General features: G+C 48.8%; 6 protein-coding genes across 6 annotated transcripts; 4 read left to right on the top strand and 2 right to left on the bottom strand.

Moving 5' to 3' along the window:
* Window positions 1–1,369: 1,369 nt before the first annotated feature.
* Window positions 1,370–3,623, bottom strand: H6S33_007043 (uncharacterized protein; the record flags this gene model as incomplete). The annotated part of the gene is made up of 8 exons (XM_044838677.1): window positions 1,370–1,442; window positions 1,511–1,557; window positions 1,613–1,689; window positions 1,745–1,952; window positions 2,039–2,128; window positions 2,167–2,331; window positions 2,393–2,613; window positions 3,164–3,623. 8 exons carry the CDS (start codon window positions 3,621–3,623, stop codon window positions 1,370–1,372), a joined length of 1,341 nt encoding a protein of 446 aa, XP_044689207.1.
* Window positions 3,624–4,187: 564 nt separating this feature from the next.
* Window positions 4,188–5,479, bottom strand: H6S33_007044 (uncharacterized protein; the record flags this gene model as incomplete). The annotated part of the gene is made up of 6 exons (XM_044838678.1): window positions 4,188–4,379; window positions 4,461–4,742; window positions 4,812–4,988; window positions 5,019–5,080; window positions 5,131–5,209; window positions 5,270–5,479. 6 exons carry the CDS (start codon window positions 5,477–5,479, stop codon window positions 4,188–4,190), a joined length of 1,002 nt encoding a protein of 333 aa, XP_044689208.1.
* Window positions 5,480–6,183: 704 nt separating this feature from the next.
* On the top strand, window positions 6,184–6,636 carry H6S33_007045 (uncharacterized protein; the record flags this gene model as incomplete). The annotated part of the gene is made up of 1 exon (XM_044838679.1): window positions 6,184–6,636. One exon carries the CDS (start codon window positions 6,184–6,186, stop codon window positions 6,634–6,636), a length of 453 nt encoding a protein of 150 aa, XP_044689209.1.
* Window positions 6,637–7,271: 635 nt separating this feature from the next.
* H6S33_007046 (uncharacterized protein) lies at window positions 7,272–7,727 on the top strand (the record flags this gene model as incomplete). Its single annotated transcript, XM_044838680.1, has 1 exon — window positions 7,272–7,727. One exon carries the CDS (start codon window positions 7,272–7,274, stop codon window positions 7,725–7,727), a length of 456 nt encoding a protein of 151 aa, XP_044689210.1.
* A 60-nt stretch (window positions 7,728–7,787) lies between these two features.
* Window positions 7,788–8,576, top strand: H6S33_007047 (uncharacterized protein; the record flags this gene model as incomplete). The annotated part of the gene is made up of 1 exon (XM_044838681.1): window positions 7,788–8,576. The coding sequence occupies one exon, from the start codon at window positions 7,788–7,790 to the stop codon at window positions 8,574–8,576; it is 789 nt and encodes a 262-aa protein (XP_044689211.1).
* A 395-nt stretch (window positions 8,577–8,971) lies between these two features.
* H6S33_007048 (uncharacterized protein) lies at window positions 8,972–17,856 on the top strand (the record flags this gene model as incomplete). Its single annotated transcript, XM_044838682.1, has 5 exons — window positions 8,972–10,145; window positions 10,178–13,890; window positions 14,187–14,627; window positions 14,728–14,863; window positions 14,933–17,856. 5 exons carry the CDS (start codon window positions 8,972–8,974, stop codon window positions 17,854–17,856), a joined length of 8,388 nt encoding a protein of 2,795 aa, XP_044689212.1.
* Between the last annotated feature and the right edge of the window lie 252 nt (window positions 17,857–18,108).

Here is an 18,108-nt window from a genome sequence, read left to right on the forward strand (position 1 = left end):
ACTCGTATTTTGAATCAATCTATCCTACGCTCATCTTATGCCAAATGTCCCCATCTTCACTACCAGTCAAAAGACGAAGATGGCTCAATTGGGAAATCCTCGTCATTTGACTCGGATATAATTCTGTCCAAAATCCAACTCCAATAATCATTTCATCTAAAATACAAACTCTAATGACTTCTGAGCCCATCTAATACCTTCCCACTAATATGTACAATACAATCTAGTGCGTCGAATATCCACTGTTTAACATATCTAAGGACTCCCGTCTAATTCCCGTTTGTCTTCCCCATTCGTCATAATCCCCCCTGCTCAAAACCTATCGTCAGAAGTCCACCTGTCTAAAGTCTCTTGTTTGGTGTTCATGTCGTCAGTATCGTTATAAAGAGCTCAGTCCAACGTCCCGTTTTACTTCAGTAAATTGATCCATATATGGATGGATCAATCATACTATTGATAAACCATCTCTTCTTCGTAGATGATGTCGTCTCAGGCACCAAATAAGCAGTGCCCAAAATGCTTTTTATGTTTACTACTCATATATCATCAGGAGAGCTTGAGCAGCGTGATACCTTTATTAGCCCGTAGTCGATGTTGAGGTTTCCATTGAAGTCCAGCTTCAATGGTTGTATCGCATCCAGAAATGTGGCCCTCCTTTGTATTGGGTCCCTGAGCTTAAAGAGCGCAAGCAGCCTTGCTGGGCATAGACCCTGCAAAGCCTACAGGTTAGCCGGCTTTTGACTAAATCAGACCCAGTCTTTGAGCAAGTTTCTCCGTCTGTAACCCGAAGTTCCCGTCGTACGAAGTCTGTGAATTATCCTCTCGTCGGCCTCGCCATGCAAAAGGACGGGTAAATTTAGGTGTTTGAATGTGTTATCCAACAGCTATCGATGTCTTCGGACATATCTTCGTATCCAAGACATAGTCTCTCCTGAAATACCGTCGGATGTAATATTCCAGTCTCTTTGTAGCACCTGCGATATTCATCAGCAAAAAATCTTTTTGCTCCACGGGCTCCATGGAGGCGACGGAGTCTACAGAGTACACGGAGGAATTTTGTCTCCATGGAGCGACCCTATTTATTTCTCCTCCGTGAGCCAAACATGTAATATCGTCTTTTCCACGAGCCAAACATGTAATATGGTCTTTTCCGGGAGGCAGATCTGTATATTATCTTCAATCCGCCGAATATCATCTCTTGAAGTACGATTTCCGTAAGTACTCGGAATATGGTACATCTCCGCCACATACAATTGCACTCGTAGAGATCATCACATTTCTCTTGAACATAGCGTAGTAAATCCTAACATGTAGAGGACGCTTGTTGGCGTTTAATTAAATTCTACCCTACTATCTATGTACAAAACAATTATAATTCGTCGTCATCTGATTCCCCTTCAGACACTTCCAGATCTTGGGTCTCCTCCATCTCTCCTTTAAATCTATGATCCCCACAGTGCTTTTGTGGATATCTGACGTCTTTTTCCACCTCCTCTCCATCGGAACTTACGGCTTTGAAATCCAAGAATTCATCTGCCGCGGGGTCTGTGTAGGCTTCTGTCCTCTCCAGAGCTTGCTTCCCGTTCCTCGCCAATCACTTTGTCAATGGTACCTTGAGGTTGTTAATGAGCCTGACTTGATTCAGGATCGGTAACGTCTTCAAGCTGTGAAGATGACGTTGGAACATTGCTGACCAGACAAATTCAGTCAGTTCTAAGACGCAAGATGTCGGAACTGGTCTTACTAAAGCATGTATCTCGCTTGAATTCAAGGCCGCTGGTCCACTCCCCCATTGCCCAGTTCCTCAGCCCAAACCCAATCACACTGGCTGCCAATGCCACAAAGACGTCGTTAATCTTGTCCATGAATTTGGGGTCAACTAGATCCCTCTGTCGCTCACCATAATAATATTTGCTTTGGATGAATTGCCGGATCGCCTGCGCTGCGAACCGCTATCCACATACCTGATATTGATATTCATCAGTTTATCAGCCTTTTAGCTTCCCCTAGCTGATAGCAAATAGATATAGATGAAAACCCAGCAACGCGCAAAGTTGATACCGTGAAGCCCGTAGGTCCGGAAATGAAACGAAACACTCGACGCATATCTCTCGTCGGATGAAACATTCTGGGTGACGATTGTCAGCTGAAACAAGGGAGACTTACATCGTACTTTGTCGGATGCCATATATATCTGTCACTTTGTAAGAGGTATTCCACTCGGTCCTGTATATATATTGCACTACGTCCTTGGAAACCAAAAGTGATGTATATGAATCGTTCTATTCCTTGGGTCATCATACCTCGCGAGGTAGAATGCCGCTGTTTCAACTACAGGGGTACTATTATCAGCTTCTACTCGACATGGTTCGTCTGACAATGGATTACGTACATTAGCCAATACCTCCTTTCTTACCGGTATATCACGGTAGTTATATGCCCTGCACACCTCGAGCCATGTGTTTTCGAAAATCTGATCGATCCTGTCGGGGGCAGAAAAAGGCTCCTTGAAGAGGGCATCATCCAGTAGGTCATTCACGGTGCCATTGAGAACTGACCTCTCCAGTCCTCGCACGTAGGTGTAGGATAAGCTTCTCCGAGTTTGGCCATTGACTATACTATTTTCCTTATCGCTTCTATCCTCTTCCTACTCCTGCCCTTGACTTGATCTACCACCAGACGCACCGTGTCCCTGATAAGACGAATTCCGTTCTTGAAAATATGGACTATCATTCAAATACTCTCACAAATGTTCCCTCCAGGATGAGGATGGAAAGGTTACCTTAGTCCAAACCTTTGGATCAATCCTCCGCAACCCTTCTCTACCCTCATCTAGTCGGATTAGTTTCCGAGGACATCTTCGGTCTTCAGGCGTGGTAACAGAGGTGCCACGAGAGGCGCCGAAGGGATTAGGATATAAAGACTGGATCCTACTATGGAATACAGTAGGCACAAGGGAATCATAAGGTGGATGCCCAGGTTCCGATACCACCTGTCTAGCAGTTCATAATGCCTGCCTTGGAATATCAGAAGGACCCCGATCCCTATTCTCCACTGGGGTGATACTTGGAGAGGGAGGAGGAACTTCACGAGACCGGAATTGTTGAGAGATTGGGGAAATAGCCTGAGGACCCGAACGTACAGCATGGCGAGCCGAACTTACAGTGACGGTCCTCTGATACGCTATAGGCAATGGGCAGCACCTGGTATATACAGTGTCTGTTGTCTGATACTGAGAGTCCGAAGTAGTATGAGTTACGGTTGGTTGTCGATTTGTTGGTTCGATTGTCTGAATCCTGATGTAGTGGGCCACGGGTTTTCGTGTAGGGGGAAGGAGGGTGAGAGAGTTTGAGGAAGGGGGGCGAGGAGAGACTTTTGTCCTCTGATTCTTGCTCGGCCCAATCCTCCGGTTCCTCTGTCTGTCTATCAACTCTTTGACTCTTTCGCAGCTGAGCCCAGGTTAATAGAGGATGTGAAACATCTGATACTGTCCTTGACTGGATGGGTGAACTGAGGCGGGTGGTCAGGGGTGTCTGTACGGTGTCATTATTCCCTGCTACGTTTGGCGGAGCATCGTTTACACTCTTTCTTGTACGCCCTCGCTTCTCTGAGTTGTAGATCATAGCCAGTACAGCTGGTAGTTAAGAGTAACGACTTATTTTAGGTGCAATCGTTGGGCATTTTCTTATATCGATTTCGTTGTCGAGGGGACGTTTGAAAGAGGATGGGGATGAAGAACGGGAGATAGAGGACACGAGGCGTCAGGTAGTGGACAGAGTCAATGGGAATCATTGTGTGATATCACCAATATATAATTTCTTCCGATAATAGTATCAATACAAGACATAGCTCCCCGAAGGTTACTTCACACGTCCGAAGATAGATGATATTCGTCTCCGCGCAAACCATCAGACTGAATATGAACTATTATCAATTAGCGATAGGCACTAGGCTGCGCAAGGTTAGAAATACAAGGATAGTGGCTCATAATAGTGATGCATATGAGAGTATCCAAATATATACCATTCAGATGGAGAAGAGACGTCAACCGTTGAGAGAGAAAAAAAAAACCCAGTCCTACCCAATACAAATGGAAAATGTAACGATGTAATAAAAAGTAAGAATAAACCTCCTTGAATCAAACAGGAATAGAAAGGAGATGCCTGCCATCTACCTGGGAACGTTGTTCAGGGACGTCCCAATCGAAAACGTGATCCAGTGAGCACATAGCCTCCCGGAGCAACCTTCTTTCCATAGTAGTTAGGGTCACTAGGAATTGGAGTGCCGGCCGCCGTCACTGCTACCACGATTGGATTGACTGCCCAGCATTCTGCGGCGGCCACCATATTCCACGTCTTCAACGGGATTTGCCTTGGGGACTTTATATCCGGACACCAGCCCTCTTCGTCCGACTCAAGGATATTTTACCCTCCCAATTTTACACGTAGGTGCAGTTTTACCTTCCTTTTAAGGAGAACCTGTTGGTTCATCCTCTTACGGATCAAATCGAGCCTGTGCTTAAGGCTCTGTCGAGTGCTGGGCATGGGACGTTTCCGGGCATCTGGGGGATGAATATCGCGATCGTTCTGCTCAGCAGGGTCCTCGTTCCATACTGGATCTTTAGAGTGGATGGCATTCAGGAAAGAATGCCTAGTCGGAAAAGGCGTATCAGGTATCCCTAGCGTTGCGGTATGGCGGAAGACGACACAGCATGTCAGCTTCACCGCAGTTAAAATCTTGATCTATGCATGTACAGTCATATTGTCAAAGAGCTTAATGATGTCCGAATCATCAGGGCAACGAAGGATGACGATATTATCTCTCAATATGCCGTATAATGCCCGAATCTCCCTCGCTAGGTGCAGGTCCCGGCGGACAGCATTGTAAAGGTGAACGAAGGTCAGATATCTCAACATTCCGATCATGTCGGTGTTGGATGCACCTTCCCAGGGGCGGTGCACAGTGGTAGGAGCTCTGATGACATTCGGCTTGTCAGGATCAATAATCACGAATCATACTGCGACCTCCGTGAACTTTGGGTGTCTTCGCGCAACTTTAACCTCAACGTGTTCGTCACGCTCTAGAGGCGGGATTAGTTCTCTATCAGACTGGAGGCATCCGATCTCTTACCCGCTTCGTCCTCCGAGTTTCTCTCATATAGGGTTTCGCCGGCCTTATTCTTGCCTTCCTTCACCTTTTTCATGCAATCCTGTACCAGGGGTTTGAGAGCTCTATGGAAGCGGGCATGGAGACTATCTCAAATCTTAACGGTGAGGTATTTCGGCCTAAAACCAACGAGCTCAGGATGGGTCATCGCGTAGTCGAGTAGCTGTTGGTATTTGGGGTTTTTGACGTTGAAGCACTTATTGGTTCTTGCCCAAGCTGAGATATGAGCACGAAGGGCATTCGATTTCTTCGTGTCGTGCAGATTGAGCTCAATTTTGTAGCCCTTTACATTCATCTTGCCATCGCCGGCCATTATTTATACTACGAGTAGATTAGTCACATCCGCCGATGCTCTCTTTTCTAAATGGGGTCAGCAAGTTGGTCATGACCATAGAATATAGATCTCTTCATACCTTGTAATGGGCTGAGAGTCTGCTAGAGCCTGGAGTGGAGGGTATGCATCCTATTCCCCCCAGTTTATTACTGAAAGCTTACTTTTTGGAGGAGGTTTGCAGTGTTTGGGCACGCGAGGTTGAAGCGGAAAACTCTGCCATCTTATAGAAGTTGCTGGCAAGCAATTGTGTTATGTCATATGTGAATTAGCTGGGGTTTGATAGATATAACAACAGCCACGAACAGATGCTAAATGTCTGCTGTTGTCCCTTTCAAAGCCCTTATCTCATGATTCCACCATTGAAAATATATTCTTTGTCTTCGGTAAACATTTGTTTGATCGGTAGTTGGTAGAGCGAGTAATTTTGAAACGTCGAGTTCTTTGAGGTTTGTATTCAGGCGATGAAGATGCCTCGGGGGTGTTGTTTAGTGGAAAGATATTGTGGTTGGTGTTGTTAGTTGGAATTAAGTGACGCAATTTGTTGAACTAAACCTAATCCGGCGAACAGGGCCCGTGTTTCTAAATGACGTAACCGGCATCTTGCTCCAGAAAGTGCGTTGAGGTATGCCTGCCATCTGATTGGTACCTTCAAATGTCGGTTTTATCAAAGGACGATATTCAGCATGTCTGCTATTCGAGGATCGGCATCTCCATGGTGCGGAACTATCTTCAAATATGGAACGAGCTATCGAAAGCATCTCAGAACCAGACATCCCTCAAAATCTCTCCTCCGACGGGAAGAAGGAAGACTATTAGACAATGAACGACAGCCATCAGAGGATGAGAGCGAAAATTTGGCCGACAATTACGACCTTGACAGTCTTTCAGATGAAAGTGTCAACGAGGAAAACGAGCAACTACCCTCCGAGGTCACAACTTTCCCTAGGGCTGAAGAGATATTAGGGGACATTGAGCGTCCTGCAGAGGACGAAACAAATCGATGGGCACCTTTTGAAAATCAGCAGGACTTCGATCTGGCAAAGTGGTTCATAGAATCGGGGGTGTCGAGGGAACACATCAATGGCTACTTCGAGAAAAAATTAGCAAGGCAGGAGGTCTCCTACAACTCCGTCTAAAAGCTAATTATGAAAATAATTGGGCTCAGTGATGGGCTAGGTTCGAGTAGTTGGATGACTGGTCAAGTCGACTTCCAGCCTCCAAAAGATGGTAAACGTCCTTTTGGGGACTCCAGTACCACCGAGGATGAATGTAACGGCAGCTGTGTATTGTGGCTAGGTGATAAACTGGAACGAGGAAAGGAGGTATTGTGTAGTGGAATTGGTATTTGTAATGAGGATTTCTATTATGTTCTTTTAGTTTCTGTTATGCGGAGGTATTAGTCATCATTGGACTATGGTTGGATATATAAGGGGTCGTTGCTTTGTGCTTTTATCTGTTTTCCTTCTTCCCTTCTTTCCTTACGCAACCTCTGTATTCTACTTGCTCGCTAAGGCTCGCAAAGAACTCCCTGATATTAAACCTCGCTTCAAAAACATTTTATTTTACCCCCCTCGGTTTACCTTGGTATACCATACCAGGCTGAGCCACTTCGTCCCCGATCGTACGGTCGCGTTTTGTTGTTCCAAGCGAAAGAAACCTACGAAAACTGGCTTCTAGCGAAGAATTCTCCAGCCTTGACCTCCCGAAGGGAAGGAAAAGAAACCTATCCGAAACTTCACTCTACGCCGCCAGAAGAACTGGACACTCAGTTATGTCGCAGCAAGCTTCGCTCCAGTCCTTTTTTACCCAGTCTTCCCAGCAAGGGACAGCCCCTCCGCAGAACAGGAATACTCCGGTTCCCGATCCAACCCCATCCGGAGCTCAGGAACAAGAATTCTCCTCGACCTTTGCAACACAATCCGACTACAACGACCCATACCAACCGAGAATTGACTACCTCTACCCAAGCATCGTTCCCCAGGACACTCACACCCAGACGGACCTGAACTACATTACCTGGGCCATTAGACATGCCACCAGCCGAATCTGCCCACCCACCGACAGGATTGAAATCCTCGAAGAGCAAACGACCACACTCCGGAGAACAGTGGACACACTGAGGCACCAAATCGAGGCGCAGACAAACATGATCACCAACATGCACTCGGCGATCCATCTTCTCCTCAACAAACAACCACAACCGCAGCAACCGCAGCAACCACAATAAAACCAACAACAGCAACAGCAGCAACAACAGCGAAAACCACAACAACCGCAGGGACAGAGAATGCCCCCTCCAGCGGTCCCCCAAACAGTTCCCCAAGCAGCGCCACAGGCAGCTCCTCAGGCCCCCCCACCCGCACCCCCCCAACAAGCCCCACCCCGTAGATGGAATGCAGGCACCTGGGCCGCCGTGGCCTCGGCACCCGGTCCCGCACAAGGAAATTTCCAGGTTGTTGAGAGAAGAAAGAAGTCCGCAAAGCCAAAAGCGGACCCTCTCTTCAAGCCAGAATATACCAAGATCAACAGAGAAATCATTGTTGAAACCACTGCTCCATCCGACGTCAATCCCTCCGAGATCAGAACCCTCGTCAACGCAAGAATCCAAGACGAGTCCTGCCATTTCATCTCGGCAAGAAGGACACCCAAGGACAACTTCATCCTGGAAACAAAATTCGTCACCCCTGCAACAAAGGCAATGGAATATGCCAAAGAAATTGAGGAGGCCCTCCTCACCCTACAGGTACCGGTCGCTGTCATCCGCGCAAACTCCAAGTGGTCAAAGTTTCTCCTCCATGGAATCCCCACGACGGTCGGGGAGGGCATTGAGGCGGGACAACTAGTAGCATCAGAAATCAGAAGCAACTATGGAGAGAACTTCCAACTTGCCCAGGTTCCCCGCTGGATATCCAGGGCAGAAACTCGAATGGAGAAAACCCACTCATCAATGGTCATCGCACTCCCAGGACAAATCACAATGGAAACACTAGGAGTTAAATTCCTATCTCTCTTCAACCGAAGCTGCCATATCGAGGCCTTCTTTCATGGATCGATCAGTGGAGGTACGGGGTTATGAAGAGTCGGATTAGTCAGAAAGGTTCTATTGGGTTCTACCGGGTTCTGTTGATCGTTGATGTATGAGTCATGTTGGGTTTGTCATCGCTGGGATTTCCTTGAGTATATTAAGGGGGGTGTTCGTCTGTATTTTGTGTTCTTCTCTTCTTTCTTTACGCAACGTCTTCTGTATCTACGCTGTCTATTGCTATATAATACTCTCGTTCTCTTCTTTCCTCAAGAAGACCACCGCCTCGCTTTGTTCTCGTCCCCTTCAAACCTTACCGACGCTAGAGCCCCGTAGTACCCATATCGTGGAGCTCCCACACCGTCCCCTGCTACGCTCTTCGTGCCCTGCGGAATACTCGCTACTCACTCCCTTGAGATTACGTTGCGTCGTCATCCGCACGGTACGATATGTCCACCCCCGACCCACCTGCATGGAATGCACCCAAAGATGTAGGGGAATTCAGGCAGATGTTTGAAGCCGGCCCTGCTGAACTATTCGACAACATCGCCGCCCTCGTCCAGCGTGTCCGCCTCCAAAGGGACACCCTTCATACACAACTCACCGCCGCCAACGAAACCATTGACAACCTCGAGGAGCAGATAAACCGGCTCAACCTCGACCTCAATGTCGCCCGCGCTGCTCCTGCCCCTACTGTCGCTGTCCCCGTTGCCCCCGCCCCTCCACCTGCTCCTGTCCCCGCCTTCAGGTCCGAAAAGTTTCCAGACCCTGAAAAATTCGATGGCACCCGTACCAAGCTCCCCGGATTCACTACCCAACTTCGAATGAAACTTGAAGTTAACCACGATCGGTTCCGGAACGAGGCAGCAAAGGTTATCTACGCCGTCAGCCGCTTGGAAGGAAGGGCCCTTGACCAAGTCGTCCCACTCGTTAACGCTAACCCTGCCGCCCCCTTCTCCTCTGTCACTGCCTTCGTCGCCCATTTGGAAGCCTCCTTTGGGGACCCAGACCCCCGGGGTACCGCCCGTCGCCAACTCGTTGCCCTGAAGCAAGGCAAAGGGGACTTCGCTACCTATTATTCGCAGTTCCTCCGCATCGTGGCATACCTGGACTACAACGAGGGAGCCAAGATCGATGCCCTGGCCGAAGGACTGTCGGAAGACCTGAAGGATGCTATGACATACCGGACAGACAGGCCTAACACCGTCGAAGCCTATGCCACCATGTTGATGACAATCGACAACCAGGTTCGGGGCCGCAAAGCTGAACAACGGGCCATTCGGAATACAATGGGACAATTCACCGCCCCCGCTGCTGCCGCACACCCATCTCCTACCGCCGGAGGCCTCGCCCCAATGGACCTCTCCGCTCTCCAAAGCCGCCCCACTCAACGTCCTGCCATCGAACAACGATATACTTTTGTCAACGGGCAACGCAAAACCTCCGCCGCTGAAAAACAATGGCGAAGGGACAACAATCTCTGTATGTACTGTGCCAACCCCGGTCATGTCTTTGCCAACTGCCCCTCTGCCAATCGCCCGCGCGGTAACCAACCGGTTATGAGAGGCGCCCTCCTCGCACCCAGCCATACGGCCGTCGACCCCGCTGCTCCACCGGTCGCTAGTCCCGCCTCCTCTGAGTCGGGTTTTCAGTAGTCCCGGGCTTGATCAATGGCCCCTGCCCGGGACCTTCCAATGTCTCTCCTTTGTCTGCGTTTTCTATCTCTGGCTTCTCGGTATCGTCTGTGGAGGATAAGTTGGATGGGGATCATTTTGTTGCTTCTTGTAAAATTATAAACAATAAAACATCCATTCAAACCCACGCACTGATCGATACCGGTTGCTCCGGATTCGCATTCATTGATGAAACATTTGCGCGCCATAACAACTTCCCACTTCTCCCCCTTAAATCACCCCGTACTCTTGAAGTCATCGACGGTCGGCCCATATCTTCCGGACAAATTACCCACCTCTGCTATCTGCCGCTGTCCATTGACTCCCACCATGAAACTACCCCTTTCTTCGTCACCAAACTTGGCTCGTATCCACTCGTCCTCGGAATCCCCTGGCTTCAATTGCACGATGCAACATTACGGTTTAAGGACAACAGCATACTGTTCGACTCCGAATACTGCAAACGCAAGTGCAACTCTTCCCCGATACCCGTTCCCATTAGAGGGGTCGCACCACCGCCCCGTTTTCACCTCGTCAGTTCAGCTGCTCTTTGTCGCTTTGCTCGAAGAGACAAACTCCAAATCTTTAGTACAACTATTGAAGAAATAGATCAAGCAACGGGCGTGGCCCCTAAGCAAGACTGGAGGAACCGGGTCCCAACCCGGTATAAGAGATTTTATAAAATGATGGACGAAGAATTCGCTAACGGGATGCCGCCTCGCCGCCCCTATGATCATAAGATACCGCTCAAGGAAGGGAAAGAGCCCCCTTTTGGGCCACTTTATGGTATGTCCCGCGAGGAACTCATCGTGCTGAAACAATACATACAGGACAACCTTCAAAAGGGGTTCATTCAGGCCAGCTCTTCGCCTGCCGGTGCCCCTGTCCTATTTGTTAAGAAGGCCGATGGAACACTCCGCCTTTGTGTCGACTATCGTGGCCTCAACGAACTTACTGTCAAAAACCGCTACCCGCTACCACTCATCCGGGAAACTCTCGATCGCCTTTCCAAAGCCAAGTGGTACACCAAGCTTGATCTTCGCCAAGGGTACAATCAGATTCGAATGGCTGAGGGTGAGGAATGGAAAACAGCCTTCCGAACGCGTTACGGACATTTCGAATACACCGTAATGCCCTTCGGCCTTACCAATGCACCAGCCACCTTCCAACATTTTATTAATGATTGCGTCCGTGATTACCTGGACATGTTCTGCACAGCCTACCTTGACGATATCCTTATTTACAGCGACACCTTCGAGGAACATCAAGTACACGTCGAAAAAGTACTGGAAGCCCTACAAAAAAATGGAATACTGCTGAAACCGGAGAAATGCGAATTTCACACACAAAGCACCACCTATCTCGGCCTGATTATAGAACCCAATGGTATTAAAATGGACCCAAGGAAAGTGGAAACAGTGAAGAATTGGACCGTCCCGAAAACAGTTAAGGATGTACAAGCATTCCTGGGTTTCGCTAACTTTTACCGCCGATTTATACGCGGATTCTCGGAACTGGCTTCTCCTCTTACCAGACTGACACGTAAGGACACATTATTTGGATGGACACGCGAAGCCCAAACCGCCTTCAATGCCCTGAAAGAAGCCTTTACCACGGCGCCCGTTCTCACTCATTTCGACCCGGAAAAGGAAATTACTGTGGAAACCGACGCATCTGACTATGTCTCCGCCGGTGTACTCTCCCAATACGATGACAATGGTATCCTCCGACCTGTTGCGTACTTCTCGAAAAAACACTCCCCCGCCGAATGCAACTACGAGATTTACGACAAGGAATTACTGGCAATCATTCGGTCTTTTGAAGAGTGGCGACCGGAACTTGAAGGGGCTGCACACCCAATCGCCGTCATATCCGATCATAAGAACCTCGAATACTTTATGAGTACTAAACAACTCAACCGGAGACAAGCACGGTGGGCAGAATACCTGTCACGATTTAATTTTGTTATCAAATACCGACCAGGGAAACAAGGAGGGAAACCGGACGCGTTGACAAGAAGATCAGGAGATCTCCCTGGAGAGGGGGATGAAAGACAATTGCATCAGAGTCAAGTTGTGTTGAAGAAGGAGAATCTTGATGCAAAGCTAAGTTTGTTGGCGGGTTCTTTCTCAAAGGAGCCCGCTGAAAAGAACGCCTCACTGCAGGAATTATTTGATGAAGGATATAGCGCTGACCCGTTTCCCCAAAAAATACTGGATATGCGGGATAAAGGCGATCGACAATCAAAAGACATATCACTCGCCGAATGCACCGAGGTCGAAGGCCGATTGCTTTACCGAGGCAGCATATATGTCCCTGATTACGACCCCCTTAAGCTTCGAATCCTCCAACTTTACCATGACGCTGCCTCTGCGGGACACCCGGGACGTGAAAAAACATTCGAACTCGTCAGTCGGGACTACTACTGGCCCCTCATGCGAAATTACATTGCCCGCTACGTTCGGAACTGTCACACCTGTCAACGAAGTAAACCCAACACCCATGGAAAACTCGGCGTACTTCGACCTTTACCGATTCCCGAACAACCATGGCGGGAGGTATCGATGGACTTCGTTACGGGCCTACCGGAAAGTGAAGGGTACGATGCAATTATGGTAGTGGTTGACCGGCTAACAAAGATGCGACATCTCCTGCCCTGCAATACTACTGTCAACTCCGAAGACGTCGCCCGACTATACCTGCGAAACATATGGAAGCTCCACGGGCTACCCACACACGTCACCTCCGACCGCGGTACGCAATTTACAGCTAAGTTTTGGAAGGCTCTTTGTAAACACCTCAACATCGAAGCAAGGATGTCCACCGCCTTCCACCCAGAGACCGACGGCCAAACCGAAAGGCTGAATGCTGTAATGGAGCAATATCTACGTGGGTATGTCTCTTATCAACAGGACGATTGGGTAAAATGGCTTCCTATGGCAGAATTCTCCGCCAACAATCAGGTCTCCGCATCCACCAAAGCTACACCATTCTTCGCGAACTATGGGTTCCACCCCCGGTTTACAGTGACGATCAAATCGTTGGACAAGACCCCACCGAGTCTTAACGCTAAGGACTTCGCCTCGAAGATGAAAGAACTCCACGAGCACCTACGTTCCAATATCCGTACAGCGCAGGATCAACAAGAGCAGGCCGTCAATACTAAACGAACGCCGGCCCCACAGTACGATGTCGGTGATATGGTGTTTGTTTCAGCAAAAAACATCCGAACCACGCGTAACTCCCGGAAACTGGACTGGAAGAAACTGGGACCGTTCCCCGTTAAGGAAATTATATCGCCATATGCGTATCGAGTCGACCTGCCTAGAAGTATGAAGATGCACCCCGTCTTCCATGTGTCGTTGCTGGACCCCGCTGCGAATGATCCTGTCCCAGGGCAAATTCAACCACCACCCCCGCCCATTATCGTCGAACAAGAGGAGGAGTATGCAGTTGAGGAAATCTTGGACTCGCGAGAATTACGAAACACTGGCCTACAATACTTTGTTAAGTGGACGGGCTATACCGACCCTACCTGGGAACCCGCCGCATACCACGATAATACCGCCGCCGTTGATAGCTTCCATATACGCTACCCCGACAAACCTGGACCATTGGAAGGAAAGATTAAGGTTAAGGCTCGCAGGAGCTCGCGCTTGAAGGGAGGGGCTACTTTCATGGATCGATCAGTGGAGGTACGGGGTTATGAAGAGTCGGATTAGTCAGAAAGGTTCTATTGGGTTCTACCGGGTTCTGTTGATCGTTGATGTATGAGTCATGTTGGGTTTGTCATCGCTGGGATTTCCTTGAGTATATTAAGGGGGGTGTTCGTCTGTATTTTGTGTTCTTCTCTTCTTTCTTTACGCAACGTCTTCTGTATCTACGCTGTCTATTGCTATATAATACTCTCGTTCTCTTCTTTCCTCAAGAAGACCACCGCCTCGCTTTGTTCTCGTCCCCTTCAAACCTTACCGACGCTAGAGCCCCGTAGTACCCATATCGTGGAGCTCCCACACCGTCCCCTGCTACGCTCTTCGTGCCCTGCGGAATACTCGCTACTCACTCCCTTGAGACCTTCCTCCCAACCTTCCCGGATACTCAGTGTGCGAAGTGCCTCGAATACGGCCACCGCCAGGAGAAATGTAAGAACAATGGGAAATGCGGCCACTGCGCCGGAGATCACCTCACCAGTTTCCACCCATGCAATCAATGCCAGGGAGGATACAGATGCACCCACACCCCAATCAGATGTCTGAACTGTAAAGGAATCCATAAGGCCTCCGACCCAGCATGCCCTGAAAGAGTTAAACGCCGATTCCTTAACAAAGGAAAGGAAAACGCCCCACCCGCCCAAGACCCACCTGCCGCACCTGCCCAAGAGCCAATTTCAATAATCCAAGTTCCAGCCACCGCCCCGGTCGGAGCTACACCCGTTCCCGAAGACGACCAACCCATGACGAATAATGCCTAGGCTGCGAACAACCGCGCTCGCACACCAACTTAACTGTGCACGGAGCGAATTAATCACCAAGGCGGCGGTGGAAGAAGCAGAAACAGACTCGAGCATTTATTTCCTACTATTACAAGAACCATGGACCTCAGCAGAGGGATACCCACCAGAATCAAATCTCTTTTATATTTTTACGGCCAGCAACACCAATACAAAATGTGCAACATAAGTCCGCAAACATGCCAGTCTCAAACCAAAACACCACTACACACACGATAATTTCATAGTATCGATCACGGTAGAAATCCAAACCAAAAAAACACAAATCCTAAACATATACTCCCCAGGCCGAAGTGGCCCCTTCGCTCAAATAGCAAGTACAATCCAAACCCTTGATAACTGTCTAGTGATGGGAGACTTCAACTGCCACCATCAAATGTGGTACGGAGTAAATTCACATGAATACAGAAACAACATTCGAGCAGACCGCGCCAACGGCGCACGGGTAAAACGATGGATAACCCGACAGAAACTGACCCTCCTGAACGAACCAGGCGTCTTCACGCACTTCCCCAGAGACAGAGGGAAAAGGCCCACAACCATCGACCTTGCATTCGTAAAAGGCCCAACACTCGACCACAACCTACGATGGAGTATTGAACCCTACGGAGCGGGCTCAGACCACGGGAGAACCTCCGTCCACTTACACCTGGAAAAACCACCCTTTGTACCAAGACGAATGTGGCGACAAACGGACTGGAAGCTATTGGAGAACCACATGTCAAACATTTCCATCCCTGCAGAGGCATGGGAAACCAAGGAACACACGGAACAAACTGTCGATTTCTTCCTAGAACTGGTAAGGTCAACAGTCAGCATAGTAACACCACTCTCGAAGGAGGGGGTAAGAGCCAACTCCTGGTGGTCAGAAGAGATGAAACAGATGAAGGCAAGAGTAAACGCAGCAGAAAGGAAGGCGAGAAATACAAGGAAATCCAATCACGTGGAGGAACACCGGAAGGCTTGCAGAGAATGGACAGTCATGATCCGGAAAGCAAAAGCGGACCAGCGGGAAAAGACGATGAACGAGGCGAAAGGTAGTGAAGTCTGGAGAATCCTAAGCGCAGGAAAGAGACGAGACACAATCATACCAACCATACAAGGTGAAGAAACGTTTGCGGGGAAGTGTCAAGCTCTAAGAGCCCAACTTTTCCCCTCGAAACGGACGTCCCCCGACCATCCCCTCTTGAACATTAGACCCCCCTCTTTTGACCTTAGCAACACCTTCGACATAGTCACCCCCGAAGAACTTAACAAAGCAATCGACTCCTGCCCAGCGCACTCGGCGACCGGCCCGGATGGCATCCCTTATACCTTTATTAAAGCTATAGTCAAAGCAAATACAACTCTAATCCAAGACATGTTCTCCGCTATGCTCCGGCACGGTGTACATCCAGCGGAATGGAAAATAGCTAAGTGTATCCCGATCCCGAAACCCGGAAAAGCAAATTACCATGAAGCAAAAGCCTATCGGCCCATTTCCCTTCTACAATGCTTCAGCAAAATCCTGGAGAAGATAGTGGCCCAGAGACTCTGCACCGCTGGAGAAATCCTAGGCACACTCTCAGCAAACCAATTCGGAGGAAGACCAACCATTTCGGCAATCGATGCCCTCCTGAGAACCTTGACACCAATACAACAAAACCTACTACTGAAAAACAGTACCGGAATCGCCCGGCGAGATAGACCAGCGATCCTAACCAACGACATCCAAGGAGCATTCAATTGTGTCGATCACCTACTCCTCGCGGAAATCATGCACCAACAAAAATTCCCCACCTATCTGACAGAATGGTGCAAGGAATTCAACACCGGCAGAAAACTACAGTTCCAATTCAACCATGAGCTAGAGGAACCACAGCCCTATGATTCCGGAGTGCCGCAAGGTAGCCCCATGTCTCCGGTACTATTCATGATCTATGCCGGAGTAATTCTGGACCCAACTAGCAGCCCAAAAGAGATGGACACAACTTACATTGATGACGATGCGCTGGTGCAAATATCCAAAACACCAGGCTTTACAATCAAGAGAATGGAGGAACGAATGAGAGAAAGACTAATTAAAGCTGAGCCACTCCAAATTAAATACGACCCGGATAAATCCGATCTGATCTTCTTCCGGCCCACCACATCATCCACACAACAACCACGACTTCCTGTCAAAGTCAACAACATCAATATATACCCCAAGGAGAGGCTGAAATACGTAGGAGTCTGGATAGATCCGACCCTTTCCTTCCGGCCCCACATCGAAGCAGCAATCGCAAAAGGCCTAAAAGCCCTCCACCAAATCCGAAACACCGCCCGCCTGCCAGGGATAACAGTCAAAACAGTTCATCACCTTATAACACAAGGCTTCCTTCCAAGCCTGCTCTACGGATCTGAGGCTTGGTGGACTGGCGCAGACCACATCATTAGATCGCTCGAACCACTATACAATGAAGCCGCCCGGATCATCACGGGCTTACCTCGATGGACCAAGAGAGCTAAACTCCTTCGAGAAGCAGGACTACCCCCCCTAGAACACCTCCTAACATATCGCTCAAGAAAGTACGGAACCAGAATACTCTGCACCGAGGCAACCCACCCCAATAATGAATCCCTGATCGAGCTCCTCCCATACAGAGAAGCAAACATCAAAGGAACAGGCCTATACCGAATCGCCTCCCTCCTACTCCCATATCAAACCCCCGGAAATGCGAGAGACAAGTGGAATCAAAATAAACTACTACGCGACCACCTCTTGAAAGAATGGAATACACAACCAATACCGGACTACCATCACCGGGGGGAATTCTGCCCCCCGTCCAAGATAGCGAAACTCTCCCTAACGGAAGCGAAAAAAGTTTTTCGAATCCGGTGTCAAACCACCCGAATCGATAAACACGCGGTATACACAGACCCCGAACCATGCCAGTGTGGTATGGAAAACTCAGCGAAACACATACTTATGGAATGCCCAGCGTGGGCTCGAATCTGCGCCCCTCTGATAGAAAAGATCCCCGGAGCGATGACCTGGGAAAACTGGATGTTTACAAACTTGAAAACGGATCTTATCCTACAATTTGCGAAAAATTCTCAACTCTCGAAATGGTACGAGTCGGTGGAAGCGGAGGTGGACCTAGAAGAGGGGATGGAAGAAAATGAGTAGGGACGGGATTAGGAAGGGTGGTTTCCTTTTACCTTTTAACTTTGGTTTTATTTTATCTTGATGGATCCAGCGCCCGAGTTCGCTGAGATATGTTATTTCTCCTTGTCGTCGGATGGTTCCTGGTTAAGCGTCGTTCTGGAATTTCCTTACTTTTGTTTGTGTTCGCTTGTGTTCGTTTCTGTTCTTGTCTGTTCGGTTGTGTTTGTTGTTTTTCTTTCCTTTCGTTCTTTTGTTCGGTTCGTGTTTAGGCGG

This window comes from Morchella sextelata, assembly GCF_020137385.1.
Source record: "Morchella sextelata strain SCLS chromosome Unknown scls_22, whole genome shotgun sequence".
NCBI lineage: Eukaryota > Fungi > Ascomycota > Pezizomycetes > Pezizales > Morchellaceae > Morchella > Morchella sextelata.